The sequence below is a fragment of the Octopus bimaculoides genome, chromosome 3 (genome assembly GCF_046866305.1).
Source record: "Octopus bimaculoides isolate indiv1 chromosome 3, ASM4686630v1, whole genome shotgun sequence".
In the NCBI taxonomy this organism is placed as follows: Eukaryota; Metazoa; Mollusca; class Cephalopoda; order Octopoda; family Octopodidae; genus Octopus; species Octopus bimaculoides.
This window is the reverse complement of record NC_142930.1, coordinates 62319526-62334567: the sequence shown is the minus strand read 5'-3', so window position 1 is coordinate 62334567 and position 15042 is coordinate 62319526. Positions and strand designations below refer to the sequence as shown.

General features: G+C 35.7%; 1 protein-coding gene across 6 annotated transcripts in view; it reads right to left on the bottom strand.

Moving 5' to 3' along the window:
• The window catches only part of LOC106879891 (transmembrane protein 94), a 96089-nt gene that overhangs the window by 48589 nt on the left and 32458 nt on the right, over positions 1-15042 (bottom strand). For all 6 annotated transcript variants that reach the window (XR_016241062.1, XR_016241063.1, XM_089349042.1 and 3 more), the window contains exons 2-4: positions 6554-6948; positions 4518-4711; positions 1128-1288 (exon numbers count right to left, since the gene is read on the bottom strand). Coding sequence is in view for 4 of the 6 variants with exons in the window: in XM_089349042.1 (XP_089205168.1) it covers positions 1128-1288; positions 4518-4711; positions 6554-6836 (638 nt within the window). In the remaining 2 variants the exon portion in view is untranslated. The remainder of the gene's footprint in view (positions 1-1127; positions 1289-4517; positions 4712-6553; positions 6949-15042) is intronic.

The following is a 15042-nucleotide window of genomic DNA, read 5'->3' as shown; positions in this document are numbered from 1 at the left end:
TTGGTTCCATTTTCACATTAGAAATCAAATTAAAGAGCTAGAATTTACTGAATCAGCATCAATTATTTCAATATAGCTATTCTTATATTATTTTATTTCAACTATACTAATGTAAAAATTTTCTAACTCAAATATTTACAGAAGGATATCAATTGTCTTTATTTTTCCCATTTACATTAAAGAAATAATAGGTGTGAATCGAAGATAATGTAGTTCCGATACATTATGTTATAAACATATATGAGATGATTACAGACTTTGAGCATAGGACTGTTCAACCAGGACTGACCAGAGGCTACTAATCAAAAACTAAATCTTTCCAGATCATCATCATCATCATCATCATCATCGTTGTTTAACGTCCACTTTCCATGCTAGCATGGGTTGGACGATTTGACTGAGGACTGGTGAAACTAGATGGCTGCACCAGGCTCCAATCTGATTTGGCAGAGTTTCTACAGCTGGATGCCCTTCCTAACGCCAACCACTCCGAGAGTGTAGTGGGTGCTTTTACGTGCCACCAGCACGAAGGCCAGTCAGGCGGTACTGGCAACGGCCATGCTCAAAATGGTATATTTTATGTGCCACCCACACAAGAACCAGTCCAGGGGCACTGGCAATGATCTCGCTAGAAACTCCTTACACATGCCGTGGGCACAAGTGCCAGAAAGGCGACGCTGGGCACAGGTGCCATCACGATTTCGCTTTCGCTTGCCCCAACAGGTCTTTGCAAGCTGAGTTTCGTGTCCAATGAAGGAGATGACGTTGGCATGGGTGCCAGTCGTCGAATTTAATTCGATTTCGATCGAATGTAGTTAAAATATAGTAGCTAAGGACAGACAGTAATCAAAGAGCATTTACTTCTGCTAATATGAGGCATATGTAAGGAGTGTAATACTATGGTAGTGAAACACAAAAATGAGTGCAGAAGACCAAATATGCTGAAGAGAAAGATACATTTTTGGACTATATTTGACAATAGAGAGGACAGATCTGAAAACACTAAGATGATGCAAAATCAGATTGACTGGAGATTTGTTGTTTTGCAAACCCATCCAACATTTAAAAAATGAGGTGTTGAGACAATGATGGATAGAAAACAAATAAGAAAAAAAGATGAATATTACCTGAAGTTTTCAACAAAGGGTGTTTTTAGAACTGTGAATTTTTGGGGTTCCAGTGGTACACGGCCCTGAGGTAAGCCATACTGCTCCACAGGAGCTGCTTGATCAGGTGTATAACAATCTCCTTCAAAAAGAATTGCGCCTTCTTCACCACCATCATCAATCTAACAATAAAATGGTACAAAACTTTTTCATTAGTCACTAGGTACATGAAAATGTAAACTGCTGGCTTTAGTAGTTAACCTTTTGCCTGTCTTGTGAAACATAACACAATTCCCTGGTGTCCATGCATTATATATGATGCACATTTCCCATTTTCTTTCAACCATCAGAGTAATTTTTGGACTTAGCTTTATATTACTTAGACCATATGAAACAAGGGTTAACTAAAAGTCTAAATTCAAGCATGGACATTTAGGACAACTTTATAAAAATGCTTTGGACAGGCAAAAGGTTAAATTACTTTTAAATTTATGATTGCAGTCATACATATTTTGTTATCTACAAGTATACAGTTATGAAAAACTACCTGCATCAACTTGCTATATAAGCAGGTAGTGATTTTACCATGTCCTTATTCTTAGTGCAAGTTTTGAAGAGTGCAGTTTGATTTTAACAGTTATTTTTTCAAAGCTATAATGGAAGTGACAAAGGAGCATATTTGGCATATTTTGCTTTATGCATGAAATAAAGGCAACAATGCAATGGAAAGTGTGAGGAATATTAATGCAACATATGGGGATTGGACAATAAGCATAAGCCAATGTCAACGGTGGTTCCAGAAATTTTGAGCCAGAAACTACAGCCTAGGAGACAAGCCTTGCCCTGGAAGATCTGTAGATCTCAAGGACATCCTGCAAACCCTGGTGGAACAAAATCCCATTTTAACTATTGAGAAACTAGCAGAGAAGCTTGGATTTGGTCATTCAACTATTCATTAACACCTGTGTGCCATTGGAAAAGTCAGTAACTTCAGTCAGTGGGTTCCTCACAAACTTTCCATGTCTAATCGCATACGGAGAGTGAATGTGTGCTCTTCTTTGCTGTCACGTCTCACTATTCAGTCCTTTTGTGGACTGAATAGTGACAGGTGATGAGAAATGGGTTCTCTATAAAAATGACAAGCATCAAAGACAGTGAGTAGGGAAAGAAGAAACACAGGCGCCCCAGGCTAAAGAAAGTCTTCACCCATGTAAGGTGTTGTTATCTGTTTGGTGGGATATGAAAGGTTTAGCCCACTTTGAACTTTTAAACCCAAATCAAATGATAAGAAAGGAGATCTACTGTGAGCAGCTTAAGTCAACACTAGAAGAAAAACAATCGTCTTTGGTTTCAGGATAATGCTCGGCCACATACAGCGAGGATGACATTCTAAATACTGGAGTAGTTTGAATGGGAAATGATGCTGCACCCACCATATTTACTGGACATTGCCCCACCTGACTATCATTTATTCTGCAGTCTTCAAAATCATTTGGACGGAAAAAATATGAATTCTGTAGACAAGGTCAGAACAGTACTGGAGGAGTATCTTTCGTCACGGACAAATGAATTTTGGAAGAGGAGCTTTGCAAGTCTACCAGATAGATGAAAGAGCATTGTAGAAAATGAAGGAGAGTATATTTTAGAATAAAAAAGATTTTTGTTTATCTTAATTTTGAAAAATAAAAGTATTAAAAAAAACGCATTATTTATGGGATAGATAGTTGACTACTACATTTATATTTTTTTTCTTCTTGTTTTTCTTTCTGTGTTCCTTTCAGTTGAAGAGCATAGCTTGAAACGTTAAAGACTTTCCCTATTCCTGAGCGTTAAACTAATACATCCATTTGCTGTTTACACCACTTGTCTTCGTCTGTTGTTTTTTTCGTAAATTCTCCCATATATATATATATATATATATATATATATATATATATATATTTATTTATTTAAAAAATTTCTTTGAGATATCCAAGTCTCATTTTATTTCTATAATTTATTTCCATCTTACCAACATTAAAACTGAAACAAGATACCACCAATTAGTCCTACTATTTAAATGGAAAATACTTCAATAGTACAATCTCTTTGAAATTTATATCTATTTTATGCTTTGGGATCTATTTCATGCTTTTGTATCCAATGAAACTAACAGTGGTAAAAATCTAATTAAAAGGTAAATGTCATCTGTAATTCTGTGCCAACAAGTGTACATTTACTCGGCAATTATATCATCACAAATAAATACAGTGAAGTCTATGTTTTAAGGAAAAGGCCTAATAAGACTGAAAAATGTCTAAAGTTGTCATCCATTTTTGCTAAAATATCAAAAGATATTAGTCATTGACTGATATGTTGTTTCTCCACCCCATCACCAGATTTATTACTAGTTACTAAATATTCAGTACAAAAGCTACTAAATCTTTGCTGATGAGAAAGTGTATAATCTTGACATTTGACGTTTTGTTTGCTTTTAATGTACCATTTTGTATCCTGCTTCATAAAACTAAATTAAATATCTCGCTGTCTAGACATTTGTTGATAAGTTTGTTTAGCTGAATATATGTGTGTATGGCTTAACAGTGAAATATGAGAATCTTTGAAATTTATTCAAAACCTCTATAACGAGTAAAGATGAAGCCTAACCAACAAGGAAACAGTTACATTGCTGCTCAACATTATAGAAACAGCAACCAAACTTCCTTCAAATCCTACTTAACTTCAAAAAGAAAAGTGACAGATACATTGAATAATATAGTCCTTAGTCCTACATCTGGAGGGGTTGGAAGAAAGAATGATCAATGCTGGAATGGCTTCGATCATAAGAGTCTGTTCAATCAAGCTTGACCTGGTGCTTAACAACAACAAAATAAAGAACAAGAATCATCATCATCATCGTCGTTTAACGTCCGCTTTCCATGCTAGCATGGGTTGGACGATTTGACTGAGGACTGGTGAAACCAGATGGCTACACCAGGCTCCAGTCTGATTTGGCAGAGTTTCTACAGCTGGATTCCCTTCCTAACGCCAACCACTCCGAGAGTGTAGTGGGTGCTTTTACGTGCCACCGGCACAAAGGCCAGTCAGGTGGTACTGGCAACGGCCACATAAATCCTCTAGTATTCAGATTATTATCAAATATAATACTTATTTATTCACATAATGCATGATTAATTCAAAACTATCTCATAGCTGTGAGATATGTCATATGACTCTTTCGGAATGATATTGTAGGATAGGTGTGAGAGGCTGGATCTGACTCATTTGAACATAAAGGAGATAGAATATTTAAGCCAGACATGGTTAGTTTGAATGCTAAGTGTTAAAAGAACAACTCAATAAAAGTGAAAATATATTTAACACAGAAAATAAATAAATTAGAAGCTAATGAGAAAAATTTCTTTGTTTTACCTTCAGCTCTTGGCACTGCACTGGAACAGTATGACCGGGTCTTAAAAGAATAACATCACCTTTGACCATCAAGATGATGGGTAAATCTACTAATACACCATCCCGGTATGTCCACTGTGTGGATATGCAGGGAGACTGGGGATTGTTCTTGTGTAAATAATCTTGAGAATCCCATATTCCATCCACTAAATTTTCTACAAAAGAGAATTGAAGTCACAACAGAAATTATAACAATTTTACATTTAAACATTCTCGTACAATTCTATATTTCTGAGATGAAAAATTTATATTATGTATACTGCTTATATTAGCTGGGTTGGTGTCCTCATCTTGATTATCATTTTCACTACGTTTTGGCTGTTGTACTCTCTAGCTTTTTTCAGGTATCTTGTGTTGTAATTGATTGTTCTATCAGAATTTCAAACCTAACCTTTTCTTTGATCCACTGGGTTACATACACTGCTCTCATTCCACTCTGTGCATTTCATGTTTTTTTTTTTTTTTTTTTTTTTCCTTTTCAGTTGAATTAAGTGAATTATCTACTTTGCTATACTCGCAGTAGATTAAGACATTGGTAAATGCAGTGCAGTCGTCTAGAGGTTCTGAGTTCAATCCCAGGCAAGACACTAAGGTAATTCACTTAATATTCAACTGAAGCAACAAAAAAACAAAAAAAAAAACAACATAAAACGCCATTACGTTTGAAACTGAGTTCAATACAAGACACCCGATGAAAGCTAGAGTGTACAACAGCCGAAATGTAGTGAAAGTAACAACGAAGATGAGCACACGAGTCTGACGAATACACACAATACTCTCTTATCTTCTATTTTTAACATTATCACAGATTTTTATTTTGATTTCAGAGAACCAATCATTACCACTATGAAAATGCTAACAAAGGAGTAATCTAGGCTTGAAATACAGATCAAACCTCCCTCAATTTACACAATCATTCTAGAAAAGGACACGCAGGATAGTGTTGGCCTGGGTAAACCATACCTGGTGAAAAGATATGATGGTCATAGCCGGGATGTCTTTGATCGTAGATTTGACCTGGGATAAACAACCTCCCAGTCAACTTTGGTCTTGGAATTGTTTCTACCAGGTGAAAGGCCAGAAAATTGAGAAGGAAGCTGATTGATTAAATCAACCCTACTAATTGTACTTTATTTGCAGAAAGATGAACGGAAAACGTTTAAGTGTTGGAACAAATACTGCAAGGCAATTTTTCTGACACTCTACCAATTCTGCCAGTCTGCTACTTTCTAGGCTTTATGATATAAAGGAAAAATATTAGTAGCAATGAATTATCGGCAGCTGACAGAGCTGAAGAAGCAGAGATTAAAATATATTAAGCTTTGATAAAATAGCTAACAGAAAAGTTGGTATTTTCTCAGCAATACATTATTTAGGCAATCTGTAGTGTCCTAATTGTTGTTAAGTCTCTAGTTGTCTCTGATTGAGATCAGAGGTATTCCTGCTGTGATCATCATGCCTTTTTAGATGTATGAGGAGTATGTTATACTGTACAGGGTGACCTTTTTTTTTTTACTTAAAACAGTAGGATGTGAGGGAATTGGCAGCTATTTCTAGCTGGTTGAGTGCTTGCATTGAAGCTCCTTTGCTGGTTTTATAGTACTGTAGTGGACTGTGGTGGTGATGAATTTAAGATAGAAAAACCTATTTCATATTACTAACTTTAGAATAGTTTCCTTAGCACATCGGGTGAAATGCTTAGCAGTATTTCACCTGTTTTCACGTTCTGAGTTCAATTGCCACTGGGGTCAACTTTGCCTTTCATCCTTTTGAGAGTCAATGAAATAAGTACCAGTGAAACATTGGGGTTGATGTAAAAGACTAGTCCCCTCCCCAAAAATTTCAGGCCTTGTGCCAAAGCAGAAAGGATTATTATTATTAATACAATTATTAATTACTAGTTTTACTGTAGAAGAAATAAAATAGTAAATCTTACAACTAAAGAAATGAAAAGCATAAGATTATTGCAAAAATGATAAATAGGGATAACTGCTTACCTCGTATCTTGAGCAGAGCTTCTTGAGCAAGCCGGATGGGCTCTCTTAACACTAAAGTTTGATTCCAGCATACTAAATAGCCATTGAAGATCAGGCTGAAGATTATTAAGATGGCCTCCACTAGCCACCAACGACTTTGATATACAGGTTTATCTCGGCTGATATAAAACAATAAAAATACATAAACACTTAAGAGAAATAGCAGATAATGTTGAAGACAAAAGAATAAAACATGACATTCTAAAATAAAAAAAGTTCTAATTCTAGTTTTTAGCTGTTTCATATTCTGACTGTTAATCAGGGTACAGAATTTCTGTTTACATGCTTGGAAGCTGAGTAGATGAAGAATGGGCTCATAGGTGACAAAGACGATGATAGAATGAGGACATCAAAAACTGGGTGGGGAGGAGCCTGGCAAAGTGAATATCAGCAGTATGAGACTTGCAGTATGTGGTGAAGAGTAGTAATTGTGTTTTAAGCATTCAACCTTTACACAAGATGGGAAGAGTCATTCATTCATTAACTGTTTAGCATTCCAATTGCTTTGTGAAATGTGATGCTTATTTATTCACATTGTTTTGAATTGACCATGCAGTATCTCATAGCTTTGAGATTTTGATGATGTGACTGTTTATTTTTAAAATGGCATTGTAGGGTAGGTGAGAGAGGCCAGATCTGGTTGATCTGAAGATAAAACAGGCAGAATATTTTGGCCAGATTTGGCTGGTTTAAATGCTAAAGGGTTAATGTTAAGTTTAAGTTATTTACCCAAACCATATACCGTTGACTCACAGAATATTGGTACCCATGGGAAAAAAAGAAAAAGAAAGAAAAAAAGAGAACACCATTACTATCCCAATTCCATAGGATTGCTCATTCTAAATACAGTAACCAAATTCTCACTCAAAATTACACTCCCACCTTAGAAAAAGGACTCTTTGAAATAATGTTGCTTGGTTGCAGCATATCTTGGGGAAAAAGTTGGTCATAGCTGGAATCTTCTTAACCCTTTCGTTACTAACCCGGCCGTAGCCGGCCGAGCGTACCCATTGTTATTTAAATGTATATTTGAACCCAAATCTCGTTAGTACATTCGTTAAAACACCTGATTTCACTTTGCAAACAGTTGAATTATTGTCTCCAACATTGTTTGGCGTGATATTTGAATTCAGTGAATTTTGGATGATTTTTTTCCACATTTTTTGCGGCGTTAATTTTTCTCAACTTTGAAGATGGAGAGGAGTTTCATGCTATCAAGCAGTGATTCCGAATTTGAAGGTTTTTCAACAGAAGATATGGAGATATCGAAGAAAAGAATGAATGAGCTACAAAAGCACGTGGTGAACGATAATAAATTGGATATTTCTGTATCCGAAACTGAAATCAGTGATTCTGAAAGCAGCGACGGCGACAGCGAAGATGATTTTACACCAGAAAAATATTTTAAAAATATTTTTATTAACAATTTTTCTGAGGAAACAGGGTCTACCCATAGTCTTTCTCAGGAAGCGAAACCTTTAGACTTCTTTTCCATGCTTGTTTGAAATGATTACTGCGGAAACAAACCGTTACGCAGAATATAAACAAACCGGAAAAAAAAGATAGCTTGCGGTTTCCTGCAACTGTAGATGAAATACGGGCATTTTTTGCCATAAATATTATTATGGGTACTAGTTACCCAGAATAACAAATTACTGGAGCGATCAGGAACCTTTTAGCGATGAATATATTTCCAGGGATCTATTTTAAAACGGGGGCCACATTTTTCATGAATGTTTTATGTAGTGTTTTTGGTACGGAAAGATTTTCAAACTTCGTATACTTATCTATTTTGTGTTATAGAACAGAAAAATATTTTTGTATTCAAATTTATTTCATGTAAAAAATTGTCTTATTTCGATAATTTCAACCATTCACTGACAAGTATTCAGTTGTTTATATTTACTCCTTTGGCTGATTAAGCGATGTAAAGCGTATTTAATCTCCATACCTTCGTTTTATTTGCTTTTTTCATTTTAAATTTGCTTTAACCCTAACCCTAACCTTAGGGTTAGGGTTAATTGTTTCAGAATCGTTTGTTTATGTAGTCGGCACTTAATGTATATCGGCTGAATGGACGTCAGTGATTGGTTGAAATTACAGAAATACGACAACTTTAACATGGAATAACTTATGGATTTCTTTTTTTTAAAGAAGACTAAGAGAAAAAGATGTTTTATATGACACATTCTACCAGTGTTCCAAGTTTCAAAGTGTTTCGTTAATGAAAAATGTGGCCCCCGTTTTAAAAAAGATCCATTTCCAGTATTATGAACGAGTACAATTTGTGAAGCTAAACCAATATTTACATGTGAGAGACACTAGCAGTACCCCCCACCCCACCCAGTACGTGGAGAACTTAGAGACAAAAATTATGCAATAAAATTGATTAAGAACCCTTTCTTTAATTATGTTCCAAATACCACATTAATATGTTGATAAATAAAAAAGTTATAGGTGTTTAATGAGACTAGTCTAAATTCATGATTATTTTAGAATTTAATTGAAACTCATTAGGGGTGTATTTTGGTCAGAAATATAGTAACGAAAGGGTTAAACAACAAGTACAGTTGACTTGATTTTAATACTTCCTATGGAACTTCTAAAAAAATTAGTTTGTGCAAACACCTAACAAAGTGCTTAGCACTTAGTTGTTTGGAAGAAGTACTTGTATTTAGACATGGTTAAAGGGTAGAAACCCCCACCCCTTCGATCACGAATGACCATGGGATTGCACCTAGAAAGTTCCCCTCTGAGGCACAAGTCTGGTCAAGGTTGTTTATGGAAGATCAGCGGTTGCCAATGCATACCAGTCTACCTTCTCCATGCCACCGATGTTATCCAAGGGAAAGGCAAAGGCTGATACAGCTTGGCACCAGTGACATCACATCTCATTTCTACAGCTGAGTGAACTGGAACAAATTGAAATAAAGTGTCTTGCTCAAGAACACAGCATACAACCCAGTCCAGGAATTGAACTCACTACCTTGTGATTGTGAGCCTAATGCTCTAGCTACTGACCATGCACCTTCAATGAGGTTATTCACCTAAATATTAACTTAGAATTTATGTTGCTTTAGCTTCCTTGATTTAAGGAGAATTATGTAAAGGCATATAGTGGTTAGGGGTTGGGCTCATAATCATAAGTTCGATTCTTGGACTAGGCAGTACAGTGTGTCTTTGAGCAAAGCACTTCATTTTACATTGCTCCAGTCTACACAGCCCAAAATGAGTACTGACTGAGTGCTAGTGCAGCCCTCTTCCCGCCCCCTGCTTGTCACATCTGGAATGTTCTGTAGGATGAAATGTGGGGCAAAGACCTGTTAGAGTGTCTATGTCTGTTAGATAATTAAATTAAAATTAGATAATTAAAACACAGTGAAAGCATGGTCCATGCTACCAGGTCATGTTCATAAATGATGGCTATGTTTTTTTTTCTAAAACTATCAAAGAATTGTCACTTAATAGTAATAACTATTATGCACTTAATAGTGATAATTATTATGCACTTAATAGTGATAATTATTATGCACTTAATAGTGATAATTATTATGCACTTATTAGTGATAATTATCTTAAAAAGCTTTGTAATGTGTTAGAATTTCTCTGCAGGTGTCACAATGGTTGACAAATCTTTACTCACCATGACTGGTGAGATTGATATAACAAACAAGCTTCACATACTAACTGGGCCATTCGTCCTTCCAGAGAGAGTCAATAAAATAAGTACCAGTCAGTTACTGGTACTTATTTTATTCACACACACACACACACACACACATCATCTTAGATGTTTTACCAAACTCCTCACCTGCATTACTCAATTTTTTTTTGTTTTTGTTTTCAAACATTTATAAAATGTGTGTACATTGCAATACTTCAAACGAGTTACAATCACAAACCTAATGTACTGCTTATTTTAATAACACTACCTGGTCCACAGATGTTTTTACCAGAGTTCATTCTATTGGAAGTAATTAGACTAGATCCCCAACATCACAGTCACATTATAATGACTAAAGCCAGTAAAAGAATATGCAGGCCAATGTCCAAAGGTAAGAAGAAGGCTGGGGGATCTGATCTGCGAGGGGGTGCTGAAAAGTTTCTGGCTTTAAGGGTGTCGTGAAAGGCCTGGTTGGAGGCCTAACCTTTTGAATTCTTTCACAGAACTTAGACAAAACTGAAGGACCACTGCAATAAGTGTGTGAATCTGAGAGGGGGAATATGTTGAATAAAATAACTGATCCACCTGTATTTTCTTTTACTCAAAGCCAGGAACTTTTCAGCAGCCCCTCATAAATGCTTTTAAAAGAGTGAACTCTGATAAAAACATCCATGCATCAGGTGGTACTTTAAAACAAGCAGCATATTAGGCTCAATAAAATAAGTACTAGTAATTGACTGGGACTTGTTTTACTGAGCCTCTCTTGAAGGATGAATGGCTAATATGTGAAGCTTGGCATTTGCTATACGAGCCTCACCAGACAAGGTAAAGACTATGGATTCTGTCTATTCTCCACTGATTGACTCATAAGAACAAGTCAAATCTGTTCTATGCTTTGTTTTAGCTGTAATTAGATTTCATAAATACAGAGAATGTTTTACTTCCAAAATGTATGAAGTATATGCAGGTATTTTGAAAATACCTCACAAAGTGATGATCATGCCCAGCACAGATTGCCCTTTGGCAAGGTAATAGCACCCATTTAGCCACCCTGCCAGGGATGCGGTGAAGTCATAGGACTGCAGCATGGAGGATTGTGAAGAGGTAGTGGAAGAGCTCAACTGAGCCGATGGTGCTTCTTATGTTGTTGCTGAATGGAGGAATCCTAGAAGATCAAGCCTTCAGGATTACCAAGATCTATTAAGAGAGTAACTGCAACACATCCATAGGGGTGGTGTCCATGGCTGTATAATCAGCTAATGAAAGATTTGCTATAACTCAAGCTCCCAATTCAAATTCATTATAATGGAGTTGGATGGCAACAAAGAGTCATGGGAATCTGCAAAAGCAGCACGACTGGAAAGAGATATGTATGTGAGATGTGAAAAATGAGTATATTTGGGTTAATTCCTTTTACTATTGCTATATTTGATGCTGTAGTTCTCTACTGCATAATAAATGAAATGAGAAATAGATAAACTTTAAAAACAAGTACTTCTCTAGTACATTGATTTCTCACAACAGAATGGGATTGAGTTATTGAACTCCAGCATTTGACTGGTAATTATTTTATTAATTCCAGATTAAAGGAAAGACAAAAAAAAAAAGGCTGACCAAGATTTGAAACCAGAATAAAAAATCATGTAATAACATGTTGCAAGACATCTAGCCTGGCATAACAGATTTCCCTGAACCACCCTTATTTCTCTAATATAGGAGATGTGGGAAAGTTCCCTAACTGTATGTCCTGGATGAGCATTAGCAATCAGCCTGTTGAGTCAGTCGACAAAAAAAGGTTTCATGCTACCTATTAATGTTCAATTTGTGTTTCTAGGGCAGTGTCAGTTCAAGACAATAAGAATTCACAGTGAAGAATCTGCAGCAAAATATCAAAACATGAGGAATAATGAAATCCCTTATTTGAATAATAGTTAAGGGGTTGGCAACAAGAAGAGCATTCGATCATAAAACCTTTCCTCAAATTACACTCCTTTGAAACCCATGCTAACATAGGAAAACAGACATTAAACAAATGGATGATCTACAAGAACCATTGTCAAACAAACTATCAGTTCTCTCACATGACTGGAATCATTTATGGTGTTTGTTATGCAATTCTCACAGAAAACCTGTACATGCATCATGCTGATGCAAAGTTTTATCCCTGTATTTGCCTGATCTATTGCCCATATTACTTCGCCATGTTTCCCCAGAATGAAACTGAAGCTACACTGAAGGAGTAGATGAAATTCAAATGGAATTGCAGGCAGTATTAAATGGCTTTCAATAAAAGGATTTCTGTGATGCTTTGAGATGTGGAAGCTATGCTGGGATTGCAACACACATTCTCAAGAGGATTATTTCAAAGGAGACAATGTCCAAAATATAAATAATATATGAAATACATTATTTACTGGAGTATTGATGTATTTACCTTTAGGCCAGATTTGGAAACTTTCTGATACAATCTCATATTAATAATTGAATAGAATCCTATTAAGCCATTCCTGTAATCTTAAGGAAGGCCGAATTATATTAACAAAGCATTGTTAAAAAATCAAAAGCAACTCATTTCATTACAAGCTTTGTCATTAATAGTGTTAATAAATATAAGCAAAAATTGCTTTCACTATGTTGAATTAATCAACTAGTATTATCTTCTTGCAACAGTCACAGAAAGCAAAACTTGTTTATACGTGAATAAATGAAGCGCTTTGTCCTCTAAAAAGAAACCTTTCTTTTCCAATCTTATAAAGAGATTAATCAAATTATCAAGCTCCATTGTATGTGCTTTTATTTACATTTTGTTTTGGCTTATTTTCAAGTGCCATACATACATTTCCTTCAAGTGAGTCAGGAATAGTAGTCAGATCTCACCTATAACATCCTGCCATCTTGAAAAAAAAAACAAAAAAAAAAACACTAGATAATGTTGTCTAAGGTTACTAGATAAACTATGTCCAAAATTATAACAGGGTGGACAGCTAGAATGGTGGTGATCAAAGGGCTGCTCCATTAGAGCTGACCAGAGGTTAAACAATGATAGCAACAACATTTCCCCAGGGATATGGTTGAACCCCCAGCAGATTACTGCTACTCACGATGTCAACCTCTGCTCCATGGGTATTTGTTACTTATATCAATAAAGATAAACAAAGTGAACTAAAAATCATGAGTTTACTTATCAGGATACCATACAGATATATAGCTGCTTTTTATCATATTTATGTTTATTTTTCATGCCAGCATGCATTGGATGAATACTTATTAGCTAGGCATTGTTTTTAAAGCTGGATGCCCTTCCTGTCACTGACCCTCACCTGTTCTTCAAGGGATTTTAAAATTCCAGTTGTGTTCATTTAGTGCAGAGCTGGTGGATGATATGCTGACAATGAACAACATTGTCTATTGCTCAGTGCAGAACATAAACATTCACACTTACACACATATAGACATATGCACATATATATATGTATATATACATACATACACACAGAGACATATGCACACACACACACATATATACATACATACATACATACACAGACACATATGTATACATAAATACACATATACATGCATGCACACATACATATACACACACAAATACACATGCATACATATACACACACATACCATCATTTTAACATTCACTTTTCCATGCTTGCATGGGTCGGGCAGATTTTCTATAACTGGATGCCCTTCCTGTTGCTAACCCTCATTTGTTTCCAGACATTTTCCCCCAGAATACTGGAAATGAAGGATGCTGCTCACATGTTGGTAACATTTGTTTATCACCATCATGAGATGTCTAGACATTGAGACAGTCACACACACACACATCTACACATATGGGTTTCTTTCAATTCCTGTCTATCAAATCTACTCACAAGGTTTTGATCAGCCCAGGGTTATAGTAGAATACACTTGTACAAGGTGCTATGCTGTGGGATTGAACATGAGATCTTCTGGTTGAGAATTAACCTTCTTACTACACAGCCATGCCTGCACACACACACACACACACACACATGGATAGATAGATAGATAGATAGATAGATAGACAAATGCGTATATATAGATATATTTATACTAGACTACCTGTGACCTGTTGGGTCACTAGGAAACAGTTTCCCAGCAACAGAGTTTTGTTTCACGGGTTTTTTTTTCTTTTCCAGGTTATTTCTTCCCTTTCAGGATGAAGTTAAATTCGGAATATTTTCCCACTATGAACCATTTTGGGTATTTATACCCCCAAACCCCGAATATCTCAATAATTGGATTTGGTTTGCAAGATTCTTTATGTGAGTTCGTATGTTGAAGCATATTTTAGGAAAATAAAAATAAGGAATAATGAAAATTTTAGGAAAATAAAAATAAGGAATAAGTGGAATTTTTACCTGTGAGTGTGTTAAATTATAAGGCACAAAAAGAAAATGACTCTCCCCAGACACAACAGAATTAATTCATAGTTATTTTCCCATTATGCTTCAGTTTGACTGGGTAACATTGCAAGCAAGATTCAAGCTGACTTTTAATATATTATAGATGACGAGCTCTGTAGAATTTCCATCTCCCAAATTCACTCAAAGAATTGGTCAACCCAGAGCTACAGTAGTATGCACTTGAGCAAAAATGTCGCCAGGGGTACTGAATCCAAAATTATGACGTTCAGAAGTAAACTTCTTAACTACCCAGCCAAGCCTGCACATATAAGTGTGTGTGTGTGTGTGTGTGTGTGTATTTGTTAATTAAACACACACACACACACACTATATACTTGATC